This window comes from Canis lupus, chromosome 10, assembly GCF_048164855.1.
Source record: "Canis lupus baileyi chromosome 10, mCanLup2.hap1, whole genome shotgun sequence".
Lineage (NCBI taxonomy): Eukaryota > Metazoa > Chordata > Mammalia > Carnivora > Canidae > Canis > Canis lupus.
This window is the reverse complement of record NC_132847.1, coordinates 71,823,340-71,849,129: the sequence shown is the minus strand read 5'-3', so window position 1 is coordinate 71,849,129 and position 25,790 is coordinate 71,823,340. Positions and strand designations below refer to the sequence as shown.

General features: G+C 48.7%; 1 protein-coding gene across 1 annotated transcript in view; it reads right to left on the bottom strand.

Annotated features, from left to right (window-relative positions):
* Positions 1-15,237, bottom strand: part of PAPPA (pappalysin 1) — a 237,608-nt gene extending 222,371 nt beyond the window's left edge. Inside the window, exon 1 of the mRNA XM_072842533.1 lies at positions 14,394-15,237. Within this exon, the coding sequence (XP_072698634.1) occupies positions 14,394-14,811 (418 nt within the window). The 5' untranslated portion in view covers positions 14,812-15,237. The remainder of the gene's footprint in view (positions 1-14,393) is intronic.
* Between the last annotated feature and the right edge of the window lie 10,553 nt (positions 15,238-25,790).

Sequence of the window (25,790 nt, the reverse complement as noted above, 5' to 3'; positions counted from 1 at the left end):
GTGACCAAGTTCAGGAGGGCTGAACTCAAACCCCAACACAACATGACAGGACAGAAGGAATGGTCAGGATAATTGGGCTCTAGTGTTCCTCTGCTCTAATCTAGGATGGAACTTGGGATAATTTCTTAGTCTCCTCGGGACATCTGATTCTTCTTCTCTGACCTGAGGACACTGGCCTAGGTGTGTCGTAAATTTACATCATTTACTCATTTGGAAGTCCCCCCACAAATATATATTGAACTGCTGCCATGTACCAGGCCCTGGGAAGGTGCCCTGAGCACAGCAGGCATGATTCCTGCCATCATCCTGCTCCCCTATCTTCTGGAAGGTCTCCAAGACACAGGTGAGAGTTGCAGGAGGAGCATGGGCACCTCCCATACAATTACACCTGTCTCTTCTCAGCTCTCTCCAGGGATGGGACTGGAGAAGCTAGCAGAAAACCATGGGGGAAAAGTACTTAAAGCTTACAGAATGGTACTCTGGCTCAGCAGACAGAAAGGGGAGTGATAGGGAAAGGTGGCAAGAACACACACAGGCAACTGGTCAGCTCAGAGAGATGAGGAAACATCTAACAGCTAGGGTCCTTCAGAACATGTTTGTGTTCACCGCTTGGCTCTTACTAGGGCCCATGATGTCATTCCTCAAAGCACCTTTCCTTCAGAGCACCTCTCATCTTCTCTGTTATTTAGAGCCACCTCCAATTCACTTAACCCCATTTCTTGAACACCAATGGGCAGGGCTGGTACTGTGCTAAAGCCAGGAATAAACAGAAATGAAGACAGAAATGGTCTCTGCCCCCAAGGAGCTTGGAGACAAGTGGGGAGAGGCAGGCACATACGGAGGCAAACACAACAGAGTGATAAATGCGATGAGGGGCGGATATAAGGGGCTGCTGGACGTGATTCGGATGGTGATGGATGGAATTGTCTAATCATTTCCTAGTGTCATGCTCCTAAAAGCTACTCTGGGCCAGTGTCCTCAGCTGAGACATGAATCAAAAAGTGTTTATTGTTCTAATTTGATTTATGGCTCTACATTCAAAATGGCATGAGTGATCTATCCACATGCAAGGCAAAGCATGCCCTCTACATACAGACACATGCCACCTACTTCATGAGAAAGTTCCCAACCCGCCCAGGTGGAAGGGGCCTCTTATGCCCCTGAAAGCTCAGAACACTTTCTAGCCCTGTAATAAACATGGGTGTTCAAGAACACAGTGTTTCTGCCTCTGCGCTTCCCCAGGACTCTATTAATTGCTTCGTTATAGCAGTTACCATGATGTCATGTATCTGTTTACCAGTCTGCTTCCGCTGCTAGGACTGGGAGCTCCTCAAGGGATGGAACTGTGCCCTGCACTTCATTTTAGTCCCCTCCCCCCCGCCACCCTTGGTTCAACATACAATACACAGAGACTAAAGGGTGCTCGATAAACATCCATTAAGTGGGTGGATGGGTGGAAGGGTGGGTGGGTGATGGATGGATGGATGGATGGATGGATGGACGGACGGATGGGTAGGCAAGTGGGAGGGTGGGTGGATGGAAGGAAGAAAGGAAACAAGGAAGTTGGTTGACTTCTAATAAATTGTCATTTCCTACTGAACCTCACAGAATGCCTAGGATAGAGCCTGGCACATAAGAAGCGCTTAAGAAAAGTTACCAAACAGTGGTATATTTCCTTCTAAGTCACTAATGTGAACTCACAGATGTAACTGGCATCACCCCCACCCCCATCGTTCCCACAAAGGAAAGCAAAGTGACTCAACGGAATGAGCACTGATTTGGAAGTCAAGAGATCTGAGTTCTACTTTTGATTTTGCTGCTAACTTGCTGCTTAACATTAGTCAACTCAGCTTAATTTAACAAGTTAACTTGCCTGGACCTCAGTTTCTCCAGCTGTATAATGAGCATATTTGTCTGATAAAGCAGAGCATAAACGTCATTGGGAAAGGGTGAACCAGATATGGTACTTGTTTGTTTTTAGTGGATCGTATCTAATCAGCTCAGTGGGGCTGTTCTGTACAGGAGTCATCCTGAGAGCTTACAGTATACTGGGCTCTACAGGGGCTTAATCGGCTCCAGTGAGAACACACCACAAACTCAGTCTTGCCACTCCAGGGTCATTCTTCTACTCTGAAGCCCATAGTTCACACAGCACCGTCACCTACATACATCCCAGACTCAGCTCAGAAAAGGGAAATGGAATTAACCTCTGCCTCAACACCGTCTTTGAAATCTTATCATGTTCATTCAGATTCTTCTTCCATCCCCATCCCTTCCCTCTTCATTCTACTATCAATCTCGAAATGTTTGCGTCAGTCACCGGGGGCACCATTTCCCGTCCCTTCCTCCCTTCATCCACCCATTTATCCTTGCATGTATGTATCCTCTATGGAACTTCTACTGGACATCTACTGTGTTCCAAGCCATGCTCTAAGCCTGTGGATAAAGACAAAATTAAACTGGCCTGAGTTTGAACTCTAGTCCCACCACCATTTAGCTGTGGGGTCTTCAGCAAGTCATGTAACTTTCTAAACCTAATTCAGAGGGTTCAAAGTGTAGCACTCTGCACAGTGCCAGCACATAGTAAGTGCTCATTATAAGCTAGCTGCTTTTATTACTGTTATTACTGCTGAGAATACGTACTTTCTCCCAAGGGTATATAAACAGCGGATAGAGGATTCCAGATCCTGAGGTCACCACAAGGTCTCACAAGATCAAGGGGAAGCAGATGGAAAGCCCCCCTCCCCCCAATCAGGAAGGAGGGAAATGGATGAAAACCCAGGCAACAGATATGACTTCCAGGACACTCGAGGCCCAGTAAGAACCTGATAAGGGGGAGAGGGGGAAATCTGAGAGGAGAGCAAATCTTGGGATTATGTGCTGTAGTGCACACACAAAACAAATGCTTTGCAAACAGGCGAGGGGCTGAGAGGGCTAGACCAAGGCTAAAATGTGGCTTGGATTAGAGAGGACGAAATGTGAGTTGAGGAGGCATTTAAATGCACTGCCCCCTCCCCCCTCTGTTTTGGAAGGCCAGATTTCTTTTCCCTTCTGACTTCTTCGCTCAAGGGGAAATGGAATTAACCACTGTGTAATGTTTTTGAGTGTGACGCACGGGTTAGGTCATGTGCTTTGGTTACGTAATGCAACATGCCTGAGGTTCCTGAGCTCTTTCTCTCAGAATCATTAGACATGTAGCTGGTTTTGCTATCCAGTCATGCATTCATTAAACAGAAATGTACACAGCGCCTTTATAAGCCAAAGGCTGTGCTAGGCAGCGGAGAAGTTGAGATGACCCCAAATATGCACACAATTAAATGTGATAAAGAATTCCAGGTGTTTTGGTATATGTGTACAGAGGGTATAATGGAGACAGATGGATAAGAGAGGTGGGGGACAGTCAGGGAGGGTATCCCGGAAGGGGGAAACATTGAGCAGAATCCCATGGAAGCTAACGTGTTCTGCAAAATGGTGCAGGGGTATATAGAAACACAGCAACTAAAGAAAATTATGTCACAAAAATGTCCAGGGTATCTAAGGGGAACTGCAGATAATGCCAATGCTATTGAAGGGCCTAGAGCTAGAGGTGAAAGAAAAGAGTCGGATTTATGTTTTGGGAAAAACTGGCTATTGGATGTTGGAGGAAAAAATGAAGGGGTGCAGTGTGGGGCCGAGGCTGAGAGAGGTGGGCATTACAATCCTAGGGAAACAGTCAAAGCAAGAGGCCCAGAGGGCCTAAGCCAAGAAGAGGGAAGACTAGCTATAAAAATGTTAAGGAGGCAGGACAGATGAAAATGGATGACCAAGTATGGTGGGTGATCTACCTAGAGTGGGTGACACCAGATGAGAACACAAGGAATTTTGGAGAAATGATGATTCAGCTTTGGACATGTTGCATTTGAAGTGCGTGTTAACATTTCCAGTGGATCCATGAGTCTGGAGTCCAGCAGAGCCTGTAGACAAATGATGCTCATCAGCGGAGAGATGGTGATTGCTCAATGGGAAAGGATGCAACATCAGGGGACAAGCCGACAGAGGCCTGGAAAGACTCAGAGGACAGAGGACCTTACCCAGCTTGCTCACTGATTTGGAGTCTTTCCCCCAGCAACCCTCAGTTTCCTATCTTTGAAAATAATGGTTTTGATGAATCCTTCTGACTCACATATCTTGGTTCTTGGGACTTACTATGTGAATCGTTAGTTCACAGAACAGTACAGTCTGGATTCATTTCTTAGGTTTTCTGCTCGGGTACTTTGTATATCTTAGAACAAGGCAATCTTGTACCTGACTGGACTGTTTTTCCATTTTTTTTCCAGCCTTTGCAGCTGAAAGATCTACAACATCATTGGGGGAAACAGCCCCTTCTCTAGAAACACGTGTGGTCTGATCCTGCCCAGCCACATTTCACATTTATTGGACAACAGGGATTAAGAAAGGATGGAATGGGGCAGATAAAGGTGTAACTTCTTGATTACAAAGGGGACAGGTCCAGGTTAGACCATGAGCTTCCTGAAGGCACAAGGCTGGACATGCTCCCCACAACCACATCCATGGATGCCAAGCTGTGGCCTCCCACCTTCTAGACTCTCTGTCTCTACTTCCTCCAAATGAACTAGAGCCTGGTTTAGAGAACCTAGTTTCTCTAAAATTGAAAAAGGGTCACCTCCCCCACTCTTCCAGGGTTTACGGACCCTGGGTCTGTGGCAAATAATATGGAAAAACAAATGTTCTTTTCTTTGTTTGAAGGAAAATCTAAGTGGCCACAGAAAGTATGTTAGGTGTGAGGAACAGAGAGAAAGAGAGGAAGGAGGAGGACGAGAAGAAGAACGAGGAACTTCATTGAAGACAGTGCTGAGGATTCACAGAAGGAAAACAGGCTAACGGATCATCACAGACTATAGAGTTTTAGTATTTTACTTCATGTAGTAATCTGATTAACATGATAAGTGAGACTAAAAGGTCAGTGGCCTACCGTGATGCCCAGGAACTTGCCTGAAAGGGCCCTTGTATAGTAAGGAATTGTGAAATGTGAGTATTTTAGCTATGAGCCAAGTAAGTGACCACCGGAAAGGTCACTCCGTTGAGTTTTTTGGAGTACCTGTGGCAGTGATGATGAGCAAAATGACTGAGATGGTTTCCAGCTCTTGGGAAGTACCAATATTACCTAAATAATGTCTTCAGTCACTCTTTGACAAAAATTCTACCCATTAATACTTTGCTTTTTGATATAAAGCTTTCCGGGGAGGCACGAAAGTACATAGGTCTATGGAAGAGGAACGTTCTAAGGTGTCGTCAGTCAATGAAGCCTCAGCAAGAAGGAATACCAGGTCATTTTTCAAGAAGGAGTGCTGCCGGGGGCGAGGAAGCAGAAAGTGTGCGGCCACGGGGCCCTCGAGAGGGACAGACACCACCTAGTGGAGGAAAATGCACCCAAACCAGGAAGAAAACTGCAACCATGGCCAAGTTGACGGTTTTGCCTTAGGTCTGACCTGATTACGATTATGGAATCCTAGGGGGACCTCTGCGTGGAGGGTCCCTAGGGCAAGGATAGATTCGTCCCTAGTTCAACCTTACAGATGAGGAAAATTGGCCCCCAAGAGGGAACATGACAGGTCCAGAGTCACAGAGTGAGGTAATGACTTGACTGGTCTAGAACTGACATCTCCTAGCTCCTGGTCCACTGCTCTTCCTTCTCCAATATCCCACAGTCTTTTATAGGTAGCCTCGGGTCTTCTCCTAAGGCTCTTCCCCAGTGCCACTTCTCATTACCGTCTCCCCTGACCACCCATCTAAATCTCACTCCTCCTGCAGCCCCACCCCTATGACGTGCCCTTTACTTCCTTCTCTATTTTTTTCTTTATGAACACATACATGTGTGATACAGTCACTCTCTCATGTATACTCTGTGTCCATCTCCTTACCCCATCCCTGAAAACACAGATTTCTTGAGGGCAGGGATATTTTCCTCTTATGCTCAGTGCTCTGTCTTCAGGCCCCAAACGGTACCTGGCACATCGCAAGAAGTCAATAACTACCTCCTGATACCCAGGCAGGAGATGGACAATTTTTTACTGTGTCCCTTGTTCTCATCTGGATTCCTTAGCATCTCCACTATGAGGACACATGAAACAATAGAGTGTTTCTATGTTTGCCTTTCCCTTTCCCTTTTGTTTTATGTTGACAGTGATGTATCTTTCCCGAGTGGCAAGGAAGGGAAAGGCAATCCCTGGCTCTGCCCAAGGAGATAAACCTGTCCAACTCTCAGTTATTGAGAGAATTAGAATTAACGTGTGGCAAGGTGGCAAGGGTCGGTCACACATAACACCAACATGAGTTAACGTTTACTGTGCTTACCCATGATCTAGATTCCATTACTAAGCATTTTCCACATGGAGGCCCAGTTAATCTTCAAAACAACCCCATGAAGTAGGAGCCAGCATTATCCGCATTTTACAGATGGGAAAAGTGAAGCTTGGAGATATTAAGTAACTTGGCCAAGGTCACGCGGCTGGCAGGTGGGAGAGTCACGAAATCAAACTCAGGCCATCGGACCCTTGCGTCCTAAGATCAACCACTACAAAATAGTCCCCGGGAAGCCTACCCTCCTTTCCTGTGTTTCCTCATAGTGTCCACTTCTCCTGGGATTAGACACATGAAGGTCACTCCCTCAGACCTCAAGGAGTTTCTAGATGGTTCCCAGGACAATTGGAGATGGAGAGAAATGAGGGGCCAGACAAGTGAATAATAGGAATACGTGGAACTCTGTGTGTGTGTGTGTGTGTGTGTGTGTGTGTTGCCATAATATGCTTTGGATTGTCACAGCAACTAGCAGATCCTGGGGGATTCTTATGCATGGTATCAAAGATGCTAAATGCCTCACAGTGTGTGAGACGGTTCTATATGGCCAAGAATAGCCTCACTTAAAAGCTTCTTGCTTACCAGCAGGGTTCCACCACCACCCTCCTACACACGCCTCAGAAGCCTCCCCTTGAGCTCTCCCAGGATGGTCAGTCACCTGAGTTTTGTGAGAGTGCAGAGGGGAGGGCAGAGGGAGCTCCTAGTGTCTGAAGGCTGGACTGCACCCCGACTTTCATTTGACTGCTGTGTGACCTCGGGACGGTCCCTGACCCTCCCTCCCCAAGCTGGCACCGTGGTACTGGAACATCTGTTGGCTCACAGAACATGCAGGGATCTGAGCCTTCGACTCCTCCTATGGTGCTCAAACTCTTAATTTATTTTTGACTTTTTATTATGGAAATCCTTAGCCACACATGGAGGGACAGACAAAACGGGCATTGAAGCCCATCGTTTCTATCACCTGTTCTCAACAGTTGTTATCAGTCTGCTGATCTTCCTTCATCTTCCACAGTGACCGTACCTTTATTAGTAGTGTCATTCTGGAGCATTTTAAACAAATAAAACAGACATAATGGACTCTAACCCATAAATACTTCGATAGGCAGTTCTAACAGATTAGGGGCTTTGAATATACATAATAACATGAATGGAATTCACAATAAGTGCTCAATGTCATCCCCTGTCCGTTCAGACTGTTCCCTGTCTTCAAACGGAATCTTGCACAAGTGCACAGTTTATACAGAATTAGGTGAAGGGAAGTGGGGGAAGGCGGAAACCTGCCCTCCAGCATCTCCCCAGGGGACCCTTAAGACTGCGGAGCGCAGTCTAAAAGCCCCTCTTCCACCCCGGAGCCTCCCTGTGCATCCTGAGAACACTGAGGCCCAGCAAGCAGTTGTCAAGGTCACGCAGCACCTAAGAGGTAGGATTCGGGAGACCTGTGAAGTCCCAACATCAAAGGGCTCCAGTGAGGTCACAGGCATGAAAAGATTTGCTAACTTGATCACTATTTATCATTTGCAATGTGAATAATGATAATGAAGGCGCCTTCCCAGGAATGACCTTGATCACACAAATTCCTCACATCTCTCACCTCCCAGCCTACCGCCCCTTCCTCTTGCTGACATGTGGACCTGGTCCTAATCTTGGCCAAGAGCTTCTGCTACCATTGTCTCACCGGGTTCCTGCGACAACCTGTGGGGATGGGGAATGTAACCACACCTGGAATCCTGTCCCCTGACGCCCCGGTGGTTGAGCTGGGGGCTCCAGGTCCCACAGCTCAGGGGAGGCCAAGTCAGTACTTGAACTCAGAGCTCCTGAGGCCCAGTTTCAGGTCTTCATAAGGAGCCAAGGGGCCAAGATCCACAGGTCAGTCCTCAGTTAAGTATTTCCAGGAAGTGCATCAAGGCATGAAGTGGGGCCTTTGTGCAGCAAGAAGAAAGAGAAGGGGACGTTAAGGGAAGCAGAGCAGCTGCGGGGGGGGGGGGGGGACAGGCACTTGCTGGATCCCTGAGCCTTAGGGAGACAGGGTGCGAGCTGGCTGTGGACGAGGTCCTCCTACCCAGGGCACTTGGGCATTTTCCCTTCTCCTCCTCTGAGATAGCTACAGCCTGAAGCTCTAGGGGTCTCCAATGAGGGGGTCTCACATGGGGGGTGGTCTCAATGAGGGGGCTCTGAAATAACGGGAACATACCCCTTCCGTTAGAATTGGCCCAGTGCAAAGTTGAGGCTGCCTCAGCTTCCCTTCCTTCTCGGGGAGGTTCCCCTCCCCACCCCTTGGAGAGATTCATGTAAAATCAAAAGCCTAAGACTCAGTGTTACCTGCTTACAGGAGTGTCAGCACTTGAGAGGTGACACCCGCTGGAGAGAGGGTAGTTTCACACACAGAGGTGGCTCTGGGAAAAATGGAATGGCAGGGCCATGGCACCCAGGGGGTTGGGGGCAGCAGGGGAACCGAGAGTGAAGGAAGGGTCCTTTCTGGTGTTTGGGAACTCAGAATGGAGACAGGTACAAATCTCTCAAGTCTTAGCCACTAACCAGTTCAGTTAGTGCGCAGTACTACTTCCCCTGTGAGCCTCAGTTTCTCCGCCTGTAGAGCAAGGAGACCTTAAACTGGATCGGGGATTCGCCCCACTGGTGGTCCTTCCATGCCATCTGAGGAGGCTTTGAAATACCCCAGCGCCCAGGCCAAGCCCCGACCTGTGACATGAGCATCCCCGGGAAGTGGCCTGGGCATCGGGATGTTTTAAAGGCTGGTAATTCCAGGCGCGGCCAGGGCTGTGAACTCCCGGACAGTACGACCTCCCAGGCCCCTCGGAGAGGGCACAGTTTGTGAATATACTTTAATTCTTAGCCCCTGTATGACCCTGGTCCTCAGTTTCCCCACTGCACAACGACCTGTCTGCCCCAGTCCCTGCCTGGGCCGACACTGCACGGCCCACGTTCCCGAGCTCCACACCTCTGACCGGCCTCAAGTTTGCTCTCCTCTGTGGCAAGGAGCCAGGGTGATGTCCCCTCCAACACCCAGCCGTCCACGTGAATGGCTGCTTGGGGAAAAGGGGAAGTGGAAGGAACCCAGGGGAGGAGCAAGAGGCATGTGACAGTAGATCTGTGACCCAGACCCCACTGTGACCACCGTCTGCCTTTTGCTCCTGAGGGTGCACACTCTTCGGTGCTAACCGGTTTGCTCATTCATTGGTCCAGTGGCTCTAGACTTCCTCTGGCTCTCACCACCGAGGGGTCATCCAAGTAGGTCAAAGAAGAGGAAATGAAAGTGCAAGGGGAGAGAGTTGGGGGGGGGGCGTCTAACTGTCCCCTGACATACATGGTCTACTCCCCCAATAACTCAAGAGGCGATGTCCTCCCAGCGCCAACAGGCCGACTTCCTGGGAGCCAGGTTAGCCAACTGGAAAAGTGAAAAGGGAATGCTGTTACTTACTGGATCCCGTTCCCGTTGACTGAGTCCCTAAGAGGAGCTGACACCCTGCCAGGTACTTTCTGCATGTTTACTTCCCTGCAATATCCCGGGATCACTATGCCCATTTTGCAGATGAGGAAACCAAAGGACAGGAGGAGATGAAAAGTGACATTGATCTCAAATCTCACGGCACGGGACCAGCAACCATGATTCCAAGCCCCGTCTGCTTAATCCGGCAGGAAAGGAAAAACAGACCCGCCAAGTCCAATCCAGGGCCCCGAGTGAGACTTAGACCTGCTCTCTATCCTCTTAGGTGCGTGGTCAGCACCCAGCAATGCAGAAGGGATGGGGAACATCCCGCCTTAAGCATAAGGAAGGAAACGTGAACGGCTCTTCTCGCCCCAGGAAGGCCGCTGAAGGGGATACGGGCACTTAGAACTCAAGTTCACACGTGGGCTCTGCCTCCCTGAGGGGCGGGGGGACCGTGGACTGTCCCCCCACCCCCCCCCCGGCTGAGACTCCCCTCCTCTTCACCGCGTCCCAGGGTGGCTGCGAGGGAGAAGTGTGCTGGCGCAAGGTGGGTGCCTAGCACCGTGCCCCCCCAGGGGGCATCCAGGGAGAGCTACTCCCCGTCCTCCAGGTGTGTCCTCGGCCCATCAGGGTAAGACCGAGCTCTCCGGGAAGTCGGGAAGTCACGGCCAGTAGTAGGAGTGAAGTTTGCAGAGCACTTCCGATACACCAAGTCCAGTCCTGAGTCCTACCCTCACTTTGCAGATGAAGCCGAAGCCCAGAGGACTCAACCAGCTTGGCCGAGGTCACCCCGCCAGTTAGGGGCAGAGGTGGGTTCTCGAGTGGGCAAACTAAGGGCTGAAACGGGCACCTCACCCCCGCGACGTTCTAGACCTGGATGTGACGACGACGACAGGTGGGGGCCAGCCTTGTGAACAGATGGCACTCCTTGCCCCCCAGCCTTCCCTGTTAGGGCACCTGTGAGGCTGGGAAAATTGCAGGCACTCTTTCTGGGGGGGCCTGGTGGGGTAGTAGGAAGTGGGGGCGGCAGACGGGAGGAAATAGTCTTTTCCGAATAGCCAGCGAACTCAACAGTCCAACATTTGGAACAAAAGAAAAAAAAAAAAAACGTGGCAAGCAGAGGTGCTGGACGGGATTCAGGTAAATCCCTTTCTCCTTCAGAGCAGGAATTCTGGATCACTGAGGGATGGGGCGGGAGGAGGGCAGCACTTGTGCGGTCCACATTTCACTTATCTAACACGTCAGGAGAAACTTTAACAAGATTAACTGCTGCTCGGGGCCTCTGCTCGATGGAGCAAATTGAGTCTATTGTTTTCTTTTTCTTCTCCTTTCTCTTTCTTTGGACTGGAGGGTTTTGGGGAGGGGGGGCCCTTTGGGGATGAGGGGCAGGGGTCTGGCTCCTGCCTGCTACGGGACAAAAGCAAAGGAGTGTGTAGGAAAGCCCCCCACCCTGGACTTGAAAGGGAGCCCAACGTGCTGTGCGGGGAAGGCAAAGGCTGTGCCTGGGTGGTGGGCTTGGGAGGGGGAAGAGGTGATGCTGTTTACTAGACACGTTCTCTCAGTGGCGGCAGCGGCGGTGCGTGCAGGGGGGGCGGGTGAGGCCTGGAAGGCCGCACGCCTGAGATCAAAACCGAGCTCCTGCTGCCCCGGCGCTGTGTCCCCCCAGCAGCACCCCTCCTTCCCCTCTCTGTCTCCCTATCGGGGTCTGGAGAGAACGGGTAAGGGTGGGGGTAACCTCTGCGGACCCCTTTCCACCAGGGCCTTAAAGGATTCTCGGATCCTACAGACCCTCCATCATCGGTGGGCCCTGCGCACAAGCACCTCCTAACTTTGGCTTTGTTTTTGCCCGTATAAGCCTTTCCCTTTTTATTTATTAATATATATATATATTTTTCTTCTTCTTCTTCCCTTTTGGAAAAAATAAAAGGCATGTTTTCTGAGCTTCAGAAGCACGCTGCTCCTTCCCTCCTTCCCCCTGCCTCTCCAAGAGCGCCTGTCTGAACTGGTGTCAGGGAAGTTTTGAACCGGGGCAGAAATAGCATCCCGGGCGGATCTGGGAGCACAGCCCGCCTACCAGGAGCGGCAAGGCCTGCCTCTGCCAGACGACAGACCCGGTTAACAGCACCGTAAAATTAGACCTTTACGAAACCCAATTGAATCCTGCAGCAAAGAGTGATGTAAGGCAGCCTGGCCTGACAGCACGGCAGCAACCCTCTGCCTGAAATAGCAGCGCGCTCCCTGCTGAGAGATGCAAGCTCTCTCCAGATAGGGGACCAGGGATTCCTAGGAAAGTGGCGACGCCCAGCCCGAGGGAGCCAGCGGAGGTCAGGCGGCAGCCCGGGCGCCCGAGGTCGAGGCGGGAGGACGGGAGGATGGCTGGGCACTGGCCGGGCTGCCCACCTAGGCCGGGCCTCTCCCCGCCTGAACTTACACGCAGGAGGGAGCCCGAAAAAGTGCTTCTGCAAAGAACCTCTGTTTGTTTGCTTTTTAATTCAAGGAGAAGCAGGTTCTTTTTCGTCCAACAGCCTGTACCGTGTTGGAGGATACGCAGAATGAGTCTCGGCTGGCTCAGGGCCAGGTGTTTACACACCGCCAATTCTGGCTCAGACTCAACTAGGGGAGGGGAAAAAAATCCACCAGAATCCTCGGGAGAAAAGCTCCTGGCTTTCTGGTGCTACACGACAGCAGTGCCTTTTCTTTCTTTCTTTCTTTCTTTCTTTCTTTCTTTCTTTCTTTCTTTCTTTTTTCCTTTTCTTTTCTTTTCTTTTCTTTCCTTTTTTTTCTTCTTTTTTTTTTCCATTTTCAGAGGAATGTTATTTCCACACATAAAATGGGCCAGGCATTTTATACAAGCAATAATAACCTAACGTCCCCCATCCAATTAAAGTATTTTACTGCACAATCTTTGTGTGAGAGAGTGAATGAGTGCTCAAGAGAACGCGTGTGAAGAGAGGCTCCTTGTCTGAATTATAGACGTTTATAAAGCAAGCTCCTGTAGAATCCCAGGTGTTCTGCATACATACATACATGCATATATATATATTCTTTTAAAAAAAAACGTATTTATTACCTTTTCATGGATGATACCTATCTAACCCTGAGCCCTCCCCTCCGCATCGGAAAAGCATTCCAAATCACTAGCATGGCAGGTAAAGCTTAGGAAGAATCAGTTCTACTCATTTCTTTCTTTTTTTTTTTTTTCATCATCCCTGAGCAGCAGGCTCTGTGCTTCTCCCAGGTTCCGAAAGAGAAGTAAACAGACCATAGCCCTGAATCACCAGCATCATCAGGATTAGTGGAAAGAGCACTTCCCCTCGGCTCTGCGGCCGTACCCCGCTTCAGGTGCCTAGGACCTGGATGCTGAGACCCAAAGAGCCCGGTTTCCCTCTGCTTCTTGGAGGAGGTGGGGATGGAGGGGTGGGGGGGCAAGAGAGGGAAAAAAATAGCATGTGGTGACGTCAGATGTGGGGGGAAAGTCACTCTCTCGCTCTGGGCTTGGGAGCGGGAGCCCGGGAGCCCGGGAGCTCCGGGGACAGGATCCTGGGAGAGCAGCAGAGTTTGGGTGCCCCGAGATGGGGCTCGCGGAAGCAGCCAGACAGAGAGAGGCACAAGTGGCGGAGGAGCTCACAGCTTTCCCGGGAAGACAGCGCAGGGGGGCGGGGGGGGATCGCGCACCGCCTCCGCAGGCTTCCCGGCGGCGCGAGGGGGGAACCCCTGCTCTAGGACGGGGCAAGGCTGCCTGTGCAGGGAGGGAATCTCCCGGGCTCGGGCCGCGGAGGCGAAACTTTCCTCCTCGGCTCCGGCGCCGCCGCCCCCCCCCTCCACCCACCCACCCAGTTGCATTAAAGGCATTGCCCCAGCTCCATGGGGAGGGGGGCGGACGTTGGTGGAGCTCGTCTAAGGTCTGCAACCCTCACCAAGTGTCCGGTTTCACTCGGGGCTCGGCCGGGGAGGGTGGGGAGCGAGCACTGCGGCTCCCGGCGGGCCCCCGGGGGTCCCCCGCAACCCCGCGCGCCCCGGGGAGGCCGGCTCGCCCCAGCCCCGAGGCCCGGCCCGGGATGTGCGCGCCCGTGCGCGGCGGGGCGCAGGGGGCGCAGCCCGCAGAGCAACTTCGGGCACTTCGAGGACTTCTAAGTCGTTGGGATCGCGACAGCCCCATCCTTGGAGGCTTTCGGGGTGCACGGGCCCCCATGAAACGGGGACGTGGGAAGGGGGGCTGCTCATCTCCATGAACAAGTGAGAGAGATCCGTGAGCCCCAGGATCGTGCCCCGCGCGGGCCGCCCTCCCCTCCATCCGCGGCCGGCCCCCTCCAGCGGGACGTGCGTGCACAAGGCTCCCGAGGGGCTCCGGCCGCCGGGAGCGCTCCCCGAGTTCCTCCCGACACACACACACACGCGCACACACGCGCACACACGCGCAGGCACACACACGCGCGCGCGCGCGCCTTCCCTCCTCCGGGCAGGCTGGGCAGCCGCGGAGCCCGCGCGCGCGCCCATTCGGCAGACGCGGCAAAGCGAGGCCGTCCGCCGGCGCGGGGCGCCCGCCCCCCGCCCCGCTCGCCCGGGCCCCCGCCGGGGCGCCCTCGCCTACCTGTGATCACCGCCGGGGACCTCTGGCCGCCCTCCGCTCGCAGCCACACTTGCAGCGTGAACGCGTCCCGGGGCAGCTCGAGGTCGGCGCGGAGCCGCAGCTGCTCGCCTCGCCCGCCGAAGTAGAGCGCCCGGCCCGGCGGGCCCGGCTCCGCGGCGCCCCTCGCCTCCCGCTGCTGCCGCCGCCGGGGGACGCGCACGGCCTCCCAGGCACCGCCCGGCGGCGGCGGCGGCGGCGGCGGCGGGGAGGCGCGGCGGCCGCGGGCGGCCCGGGTGGCGCAGGTGGCCGGGCCGGCGGCGGGGCGCGGGGGGCGGCCGGGCCGCGGGTCCCTGCGGGCGCGGCGGGGGCGCTCGGCCAGCCCGCAGCCCAGCGCGGCGCTCAGCAGCCCGAGGCGCAGCACCCAACTCCAGAGCCGCATGTCCGACGGTCCCCCCCGCCCCCCCTGCGCCCCTGCACCGCCGCCCGGAGCTGCCAGCTTTGGGAGCCGCGGCGCCTCGACTTCCCTCGCCTTTCACCTTCCCGGCCGAGCCCCCCCTTCCACTCGCTGTGCCCCTTTTCTTTCTCGCTTCCCTCCTCAAGGTGTGTGCTCCACTCCCCCCACCTTTGAAGAAGGAAAAAAAAAAAATACAGCCCAACTCCTCCTGGTTGGCAATTAATTTCTCTCCCCGCTCCTTTATCTGCCTTATTTCACCCCCCCACCCTCTAACAGCTGGTTGCCTTCCTCCTTGTTTTATTTCATTTTATTTTATATGATTTCTCGCTGTTCCAAAAAAAAAAAAAGCTCCTCTAAGACACTGATCCGCTGAATTCCCTCCCCCCCCAAAAGATGCTCTAATTTATTTATTTTTTGCGTCCTTTATAACACAAGCCACAGCCCCCTTCTCCCCCCCCCCGTCCCCCCTCCCCTCCCTCCTTCTTCACAAAATGAAAGGAAAGAGGGGGGAAAAAGCCCTCAGAAGATGAGTAAACAAGCGTATGCTAATCTGCTCCCGAGCGCTCCACCTTCCCAATTGAATGAGTCCCTGTTAAAACTGCGGGGATCATGACTAATCAATCAGTTTGGAGAGGCCGAGCTACCCAGCCTTCCTCCACTTCGCCGTTTGCCTCCTTCGCTCCCGCTTCTCCACCCCCTCCTTTTTTTTTTTTTTTTTTTTTTTTTAGAAGACAATCTTAAAGTAACAATTTAATGAAATTCTGTACACACCCCCTTATGGTCCTTCCAGCTCTCCTCATTCCTGCTCAAAACACACATTCCTGTTTTTGTTTTGGTTTGCTTGCTTTTTTTGTCCCCCCCCCTCCTTCACCACCCACCCCCCCTTATTATTATTATTATGTTTTTTTTTTTTTTTTTCTCCTGGCGGGAGGAAAAAAAAATCTCGCGCCTCTCTCAGGAGCTCCTTTGCACTTTGCTGGTAAACCTCATCCCTCTCTATAGCACAGAAAGGGTCTTGAAACTTGATTCTCTGAATTTTTTGTAATGCTGTCTCTCTCCCTCGCTCACCCTCATCTGTCTCTCTCCCCCCCTCCCTCCTTCTTCCTCTCTTTTTCTCCCTCTCTCCACTCCCTTTCTCTCCCTCGTCCTCTTTCCTTCCTCCTTACTCCCTCTCTTTTACCTTCTCAATCCCTTTCCCCGGCTCAGAATTCCCTTAAAGTTATGCAATGGTGAACGTCCCCCCACACACACACACACCCGCCCTCCTCTCTGAGCCCCCAGTGCTGCTGGTTGCAGCTAGTCCAAATGTTGTCTTCAAAATCCTCACAGAATCCTCAGGAACAACCAGAAGAAAGGCATTTTCCAAGGCATTTGCCTTTCCGAAGCTTGCACTCAGCACAACTGGGTCTCTACTCCAGGATACTCTTAAAAATATTCTATTGGCTGTTAGAAATTATTGTAGTTTTATATTAAAAAATGAGAGAGACATATTCATTTACCTGCCTTTTTTTTTTTTTCAACCTAAGACACTCAGGTTCTCCGACACTGTTCAAGTCACAGGTAAGGGTCTGACCGTTTGCTGCTTTGTGGATCTGTTTTGAACTGGGACATATATGTAATAGATTTTTGTTCTTCTTCCCCCCTCTTTATGGAACTCAAAAGCTCCCCCTTATGGCAAAACAGTTCTTTTTTTTTTTTCCCTTCCAAGTGTTTAATAAGTCAAAATGAGTTAGCAGTGGTGAATTACGAATTATTAATTACCAGTATGATCAAATAATGTAGTGATAAAAAGATGCTGCGTGAGGTTTGCATGTGGAAAGCACGCTAGGAGCCTGAGGTGAAGTTTGCTCCATTAACCAGGGGACTTTCCTCCCCATGCACCCCTGTCCTCAGGGCTGCTCCAGATCTTTCCCAAGAGCTGGGATCATGTCTGCACACTTCAGGGAGAGTGAATACCAGTGGAGAATATGTGTTGGTGAAAGTATGCAGATTTGTAGAATGAGCAAATGACTCAGACATCCCCTCTATAAAAGCCGGAATGTGGTATGCAGGGATTATGGCACTATTCTGAAAACAGGAGATCTCAGAGTCAGATCTTCTTGGTTTGGGAAGAACTGGCCACATGGTCCGGGGCCAAGAATGTTTGAACTCAGTTTCTCTAGTTATGAAATGAAAATGGTGTCCTATTAAATGTGTTTCCGGGCTGAAGGGAAAAGATCTTCGGGAGTCCAATGCCATAGATACGGAATTCGCCGGAGCAAATCGTTCACTTTCTGCAATTCCAAGTCATCTATGAAAGTCATGAGGTTGGCATTCAATAAAAAAAAAAAGAAAAAAAAAAAAGCAAAGCAAAAAGATCTATGTTGAACTCCATAAATTACATCCTGCAAAACCCCCCTCTTTCCCCAACAGAGGTTGGAACATGACTACGAATTCACTTCAATTGTGGCAATTAGGCATTGGAAAACTCTATTCCTTCCAGAGGCTTCTAAGTCATTGTATACAACAGTTTTGAATATTCCTAGACGTGTGGGACGTTGTCAGCTTTCCCACAAAGAGTCATAACACAGAGTTTCAGTTCTAAGTCCCCAGTCACGCCAACACGTGTCAGTGCTCTGTCCCGCACGAGCCGCTTTGCCTCGCTAGAGCCTTCCACTGCTGCACCTTTAAAATGGGACCATCTCCCGAATTCATTTTGACCACAAACTATGCTCTGGGGTATACTACTACTCTGTAAACTATAAAAATGCTAAGTGAATACCATCTAGTTTACGGTTGTCGGCAAGTGCCAAGTGCCCCTTAGGTTCTTAAAGACAAGTGAAAACCCAGGAAGCCAAGGTTTCATTTCTGTCCTGGGGCAGACGTGAGGATGAAGGGACAGATCCAAGTATCAGAGCTCCCGAGCTTCTCGATCTCAGCCCCCAAGTGCGTCGGAGCAAGTGGCAGAGACGTTCACGGGTCTTCTCGTCGAACACACAATTGCTATTCTATCCCAGCCGCCTCGGGACCCACTTTGACTTTGATACCTGCCTATATGTGTTTGCTTTTAAAAACTGAGTGAACAAGTCTGAATGAATTGTGACCCTTGGTTCATGACCCACCCTGACCACGGGTCTATGCATACCACTCTTATTTACTTACATGAGATACAAAATTTATTACACGCTGCTATCCCTCTTTTACTCGATCCCTCGGTCTTTCAAGGATTTGCCTCCTGTCCTTTCATCATTTATAGTCAAAGAGCAATTGTCTGAGACTGAGGGGACTCAGGTTCTAGTTCTGACCTATGTGGACCTTTGACCTGTTGGCTCTTAAGTCAAATGAAAGAACAGAAGTCAAGGATACCTAAGATCGCTTCCAAATCTGAAGTGTAATGGAGTCCCCAATTATTAGAGTATGCCAGTAATTTCCATTAGATGGTCCCATATTTATCAATTCCATCCCAACTCCCACCCAAGGAATTCCTTGGTTTGGGGGCAGGGGGCCTTGTCCTAAAAACTAATTTTTTAGAACAAAAGTAATTCCTTTCCTCCACTCTCAGGATACACGCCTTCGTCATTCATCTTATTTGGTAAAAAGTAAAAGCGAGATATTTTGCCAAGGAGGGTGTAAGTGTCTACAAGACGTTGGAAGACTAACGTCTAAGTGGATTCCTAAAGTTTGGGACGGGTTTGAATGAGTGAGAGTCGTTCAAGGAACACAGCACTGTGACCTGCAGCATGTTGCTGAATTTCTCTGAGTCTCAGTGGCCTTATCACAGCGCTGTCTTGAGGTCCATGGGCTGTGTGACACATAGTAGGTGCTCAATAAATGAGCACCCTCTCTTCCTCCCCAGGGGTCTAACTTTTATGACCCTCTGGGCTGGTGCCACCTCTCATCACCCGAGCCCCACCGACTTCTTACTCTAAGCCAGGATTACATTCATCTCAGAATTCCTAGGCAAGCATTGTCTGTTTGGTAGAATCTGGAACTCCCTGAGATAAGATCTCACATTGTTCTCGGTGTCCTGTTTATGTCTTTCTTTCAAGATTAGAACCCACCTAGGGCAAGGATCTTCTGGAGCTCCTTCTGTTGCCACACCCCTCCCCCACCGGTCTGAAGGGCTCCCTCCTCTGGGCTCTCACAGAACTTCCTCTGAATTTCTCTGGGCACATCCCCAAACCCAGCCATCATGCTTAATTACACATCTGCTGGTCTCCCCTTTCCCTGTGGGACAGTCTCTGTTGCATTCACATTTGTGTTTCCCCAAATGATGCGCAGCACAGCGCTTTGCACAGAGCTGCTGCTTTAGAACCGTTCAATTTAATTATTCCATATACATGGTGTATATTTGGAGTAAGAGAAATTCGATTCAAATCTCCTCCTTGCTTAAATTAACAATTCTTTTTTTTTAAAAGATTTTATTCATTTATTAGAGAGAGAATAAGCAGGGAAAGCTTCAGAGGGAGAGGGAGAAGCAGACTCCTCACTGAGCAGGGAGCTGGATTCGGGGCTCTATCCCGGGACCCTGAGATCATGACCCGAGCTGAAGTCAGCTTCTGAACAGACTGAGCCACCCAGGCGTCCCTTAAAGTAACAATTCTAACAACAGCTTACCTCTACTGAATACGCAGTATGTTCCAAGCAATATTTAAATGCTTTTATAGGAATGATTCTATTTAATGCTCACAACAAGCCTACAAGCCTACAGAGGAGGTCCAACAATCATCCCATTTTATAGGAGTTAAAAAAAAAAAAAAAGCAAAACAAAACCTTAATCACAGAGAATAAATAAACAGTGGAGAGCCCAGCCAATCTGGATCTAGCACTCTGTGTTCTAGCTCCAGGGGCTGGGAAGAATCACTTAACCTTTTGAATCTCATTTTTCATTTTTATAGATTTCATGGGGTTATCTGGTAGATTAAATGAGAAGATGGATATCATGTTGCATAGCCACTAGTACATATGTCAGTGGGTGCTGGATAAATATTAGCTTCTTTACTTCTTCCCCAACAGTCGTTGAGTTATGTTAATTTAGCACACAGACTAGAGTTGACAACTGCAAGAATGACACCAGCAGGAACAACAACCTGACTGTATTGGGCACCTACTATGTGTTAGACACTAGGTTCTAACTTTTTCCTTCATAGGACGAGGAGATAGGTTTGAACTCAGTCTATATCTGAACTGCTCAGCAGCTTTCTATCACTCTGTCTTCTTAACTCATACTAGAAAAAATAATTTTCAGCCCTGAATATATATTTTTCCTTTCTTTCTTTCTTTCTTTCTTTCTTTCTTTCTTTCTTTCTTTCTTTCTTCTTTCTTTCTTTCTTTCTTTCTTTCTCTTTCTTTTTCTTTCTTTCTTTCTTTCTTTCTTTCTTTCTTTCTTTCTTTCTCTTTCTTTCTTTCTTCTTTTTTTCTTTCTTTCTTTCTTTCTTTCTTTCTTTCTTTCTTTCTTTCTTTCTTTCTTAGAAGCTCCAAGCTCTGTCTGGAAAAAAAAAAAAAAAAGGTCTGTGGTTTAATCATTGCCTGTTCTACAAAGTCAGGGTGGAAAGGGAGGCAGTGATCATACTGTTTCCTGAGGTGGGGTTGCAAGGGAGAGGGTTAGGGACCACTCTGGCTGGGCTCGAGGTGTTTTCCTTTGTATTTTTTGAGGCTTTTGCATTTACAAGTGGGTGGCTCTGGAGTGAACTGGAGTCCTCTCTTACTCATCTCGCAGGCTTATGACTGGAAACTGAAAGAGCAACTTCCAGCATCCAACCCTGTCCTCAGACTCGTGCCAAAGAGTTCCTTTTTGCCCAACTCAGGTGCCCAAGACATTTCTTTGCTTAGAATTTTAGTTGAAGATGAAGATCCATGCCTAAAACTGTGTTTTTAAAAATTTGTACCCAAACATGAATTTATTTTTATTTTTATTCCAGTAATTTTAGTTACTAGCTATAATTTGTCATGAGAAGTAGTATCTCGAGTGGTTACATATATTGCATATTATATCATTTAATGCACAAAACCATCATCTATAGTTTTTTTATCCATATTTTGCATTTTTTTGTAATGAGTCTCAGGAGGTTGGATTTTATGGCACATTTGAACCTAAGTCTATCTCATTCCAAAGTCCACATTCTTAACTGTTTGACTGGCCTGCCTCTAATCTACCTGTAAGCTTTCTATTGTTTTAAATGGGAATAAAATATCTCCATAATCTTGTGGAAGAGGAAGCTTTGTGAGAAATCAGAAATGGGCAATGGTGGGCGTTCTCATTTCACCATGGTTTGCTTGATGGAAAATAAAGGGTTTGATAACCCATTCTGCTTAATTCCAGGACAAATGTATCTTGTGGCTTATTTGAGAAGAGGCCTGAGTCACATGGTGGCCAATGCTTTCAACTCTCTTTCTTCCAGAAATTGCAGAATCATTATCCAACTCGCCATGGTTCATGTCAACTGAGATGGAAGGCATGCAGTTAATTGCTCTTCAGTGAAGACCATCCCATCGGAAACTAATCCAGCAATGCTTTCTGATGAACTCAATTTATACCAGTTAAGAGTAACATGACTCGTTGAGCACCTTGCCCATGCCATGCATGTACTTGTGGGTATGTAGTCTGACAACAACTTGATTAGGTTGGTCTTGCTCTGTCTGTTTTAAAAGCAAATTCAAATTCAGAAAGAGGGAGCAATTTACCCCAAATCACCTAGCTAGAAGATCTATGTCCAGATCAGAACTCTGACTTATGTGCTTTTCTCCAATCTAGCGCAAATGTCACCTTCTCCATAACATTATTCTTTATTAAACATTAAAATAAATCATTCCCAGAGGATTATTTAGCTTTCTTTCCTCTCCTATATTGTTGGATTTATGTCCTCATCTTCTTTTCTGTGCCAGATCTTAAGCATCTCGAGGAGGAGATCTGAGTGTACTGCCTTTTGAGGTCCTCCATGGGGTTAACCCTCTACGGTTTATGCTGACTAGGAGCTCAGTGAACATTTGGTGAACTCTTTGGGAACTCTGTGGCCCCTAAGTATGTGTGACATCCAGAACAATGCTCTGTTTCTTTAATTTCACCTAAACTTGAGTTCTTCATATTCATAAAACCCAGTTCTAGAAAGTCCTGGCTCTTTCAGGAAACCTTACTCATGCCCTCTACCAATCTGCTGAAACTTTCTCATGTCTTCTCTTCAAGCCATTTAGACAACACGATCATGCATCGCCTTGACTTACATTATCATGTGGGCATAACCCTACATAGACAGCAAACGGGGATGATGTTAGTATGTGCCTTACCAGCCAGCTGGTCAATATATATATATATACACACACACACACACACCCTTGAAATAGAAAGTGTTTTACACCTGCTAAATCTAGCACTCTCCCTTTGCAGATGCAAACTCACAGAAGGAAAGGGGTTCTCCCAAACTCACGCATCCAAACCGTTCTTTCTACTATAATGCTACTTCTCTTATTGCACATGGTGATACTTCATTTGTTCATTCAACAATTATTTATCAATTATTGGTTATGTGCCAGGTATTGTGTCAGTGTCAAGGTCTGTCTAGATGTCTAGCATGATTTTTCACTCTCAAATTATTATCTTTGTCATTAATAGTTGAAATTTATTGTTTGCTTTTATGTGGCGAGTGCTTATACATTATATCATTTAATCTTTATAACAACTCTAAGAGGCAAGTAATGTGATTACCTCCATTTTACAGAGAAGGAAAAAGAGCTTTAGAACACTATATGAATTTGTAACAATCAAAAACCTGGTATGCCTGCCTCCAGAGCCCACATTCTTTTTCCTTCCTTCCTTCCTTCCTTCCTTCCTTCCTTCCTTCCTTCCTTCCTTCCTTCCTTCCTTCCCTCCTTCCTTCCTTTTCTTTTTTCTTTCTTTCTTTCTTTCTTTCTTTCTTTCTTTCTTTCTTTCTTTCTTTCTTTCTTCTTCTTCTTCTTCTTCTTCTTCTTCTTCTTCTTCTTCTTCTTCTTCTTCTTCTCCTTCTTCTCCTTCTTCTCCTTCTTCTTCTTCTTCTTCTTTTCTTTTGACAGAGAGAAAGAGTACAAGCAGGGAAGGGCAGAGAGAGAAGGAGAAAGAGACTCTTAAGCAGGCTCCATGATGATGTGGGGCTGGATCTCACAGCCCTGAACCAAAATCAAGAGCTAGACACTTACCTGACTAAGCCACCCAGGAGCCCCCAGAGCCCACAATCTTAGCCTTTACTATAGCAATGAGAAATTTGGAAGTTCCTTCCAGACAAGTGGTAATTTACTGTGCAGCGTCCCATGGCTATCCTTAAACTCGAGGATATGGAGAACTAGCAGTGGCCAGCCCTCTGCAGGGAAGTCAATGAGCAACTCTAGTAAGATGAACATTGAGACAGAATGCCAATCAGTTCTGGGAGAAGACAGACAGAGACTAACTTGGGCCACATGTGAAAGCACTAATTTTTAACAGTTAATTAAGAAGAACAGCAGCAACAACAGCCTTAGACAATGGCCCCAACAGTTGTGGAAAGCTATCCGTTCCTACGGAAAAAGGGGCAGTGTCATGTAGATAAATGACCCGTTTACCCTTGACTGTATTCCTGTGGTGTGCAATAAAGACTGTGAGATAGACTGGACAGGTGAGGAGCTCTTGTAGGACCTAAGATCCAGGCTCTGCTCTCACTGGGGCCGCTCAACTCCTGCGTTGCTTTTGGACAAGCACTCACACTTTCTCCTTTGAGAAACTGTCAAAATGTGAGAGGTAGAGAACCACTCAGCCCTGGGTCTTGCAGCCAACAGATACACCCTGGTGCAGCTGTGTTCTAGGACAACTGTTCATTCTATCTTCTACAACTAATGTTCTTTCTGATTGGTTAGTGTCTGTGATCTAACAGTTGTTAAACGATTCTGAACATCACCCCAGGTGGATAATTTGTATCTGAGCTCAGAAGGTTGATTGCTATTATTCTGAGTCCAGTGGGAATCCTGCTAGGACCCCTGGATGATGTGCCCCCTGGTAGTCCCTCCCACTCAGCTCTTCCTGGACTCTCACCAGTGCTCTGGAGTCACTCCACCTTACTGTTTACCACAGGTCAGAATGGTGAGTGAGCACTTGAGGTCAAACGGGCTCTAAGGTCAGGAATGGTTCTCTGGACAGTAGCCTGACCTGGCTAGCCAGCTTTCAATCCACCAGTCTCAATGCCTTTCTGAAACTGTCTGGGCTACTCCGGTACATATGGTCCCAAAGGAAATATTAACTTATCTTCACTTCCTGCATCATTACATTCACCATTCAGGTGCACAAGTACTGTCAGCCCAGAAAGATAAGTGGGGGTGATTGTTACTAGCCCATGTCACACAATGTCTCATGAGAAGCCAGTTAACAAACCCTTTGGAGAGAGAAGCAAAGTTGAGGAGAAAGCAATACTCTCGGTGAGCCCACACTAGCTGGGTTGGAATCCTCTCTGTGGGATCATGTGCGGGAAACCTAACCTGTCTATGCTTCAGTTCCCTCACCAATAAAAGGAGGGCAGTGATTGTCAGATCTACCCTGTAGGGTTTTTTTGTGTGGGTTAAATAAGGCAATACGTATTGAGCATAAAGGGCTAGTGTGGTGCAGCATGAGTGTTCAGGTAGCGCGAGCTATTCTCAGTTCCATAGTCTTTCTATTCAGCTTTCCTGACTCCTTCACCACATCACCATATAGAAATGAATGTAGAATTCTTTTAAAAATGTAAGAATACTGATCCGTTGTCCATTGAGTACCAGACACTAGTTAACTGCCAAAGATTCAACTCTGACCCATGTATTTATGAGCTTGCCTGTCTAATAATAATACCTGCGAACACACACGGGGAATCACAGGTAGCAAGTGCTGTTTACGCATTTACTGTACTAACCTATTCAAATCCTCACAGCAGAGTCCCGAGTTAGATACCACTACTGCCCTCACTTAACAGAGGAAGACATTGAGACCCAGAAAGAATAAACAATTTAGCCCAATTGTTAAAATACAATAGCGCCATGATTCAAACTCAGGCAGTCTAGGTTCTGAACCTAGTCTTCAACCACTCAGGTTCATATCTCATTGGAAAGGCAAAACATTACATGACTAGAAACAAAACAAAACAAGTATGATAGAAACAGGTTGGGATGGTGCACACTGAGTGACCTCTTGGGGAAGAGATCAAGAGAGCCCAGGGCAAACAAACAGGAATGAGTCAAGGGGACTTTTGCTTTGTCTGTAATGTTTGGCTTCTACTTATACAATGGAGCCATGTTTGTGTAGAAATTTTAGATATGAAAACAGAGGAGGAAAATACTTAAAGGTGAATTAGCAACACAGACTCTTTCTTTACCCAGTCCACTTCCGAGTTTGCAAATGAGTTTTTCCTTGCTTGGTCTCATTTGAAACTTGGGACCTCCTTACAAAGCAGGTGACAGGACAGGGGTGTTTTACTAGCCCCCCCCCCCCCATTAGAGAGAAGGAGTTTGAAGCTCAGGGGACCCAGAGGCTGTCATGGGATAAAACAGCGAGAGGTGGGTAACTCTGGGATTTCTTATATGCACCCGGGTCCATGAGCTAGTCCATCTTGGCTGATGCAGGTCCCTATCATTGCTGAACAGTAAAACACAAGAGCAATGACAAGAATGTAATAACTGAAATTTCTAGGGTGCTAAGACCATGCACTCTAGTCAGCTTTAACTCATCAAATCATCCTGACAGCCATTTGAAGTCAGCACCATTCTTAGTCCCACTTTCCAGATGGGGAGCCTGGGGCTCTCCGGGGGAGGTCGATCTACTCACTTGAGGTTGTGTGAGGGCTTCAGCCAAAGCCAACAGACCACAGATACTCTGCTCCCAACTGCTCTCTGCCCATGCTCCCACATCAATCATCAGAAGAAGATAGACCCCACTACCTTAGCGTCATGGCCAACTTTTGAGGCGAATGTTCTTGAACACCTGTGTAAGGGGTCCCACAATTATCCACCTGTCAGTCATT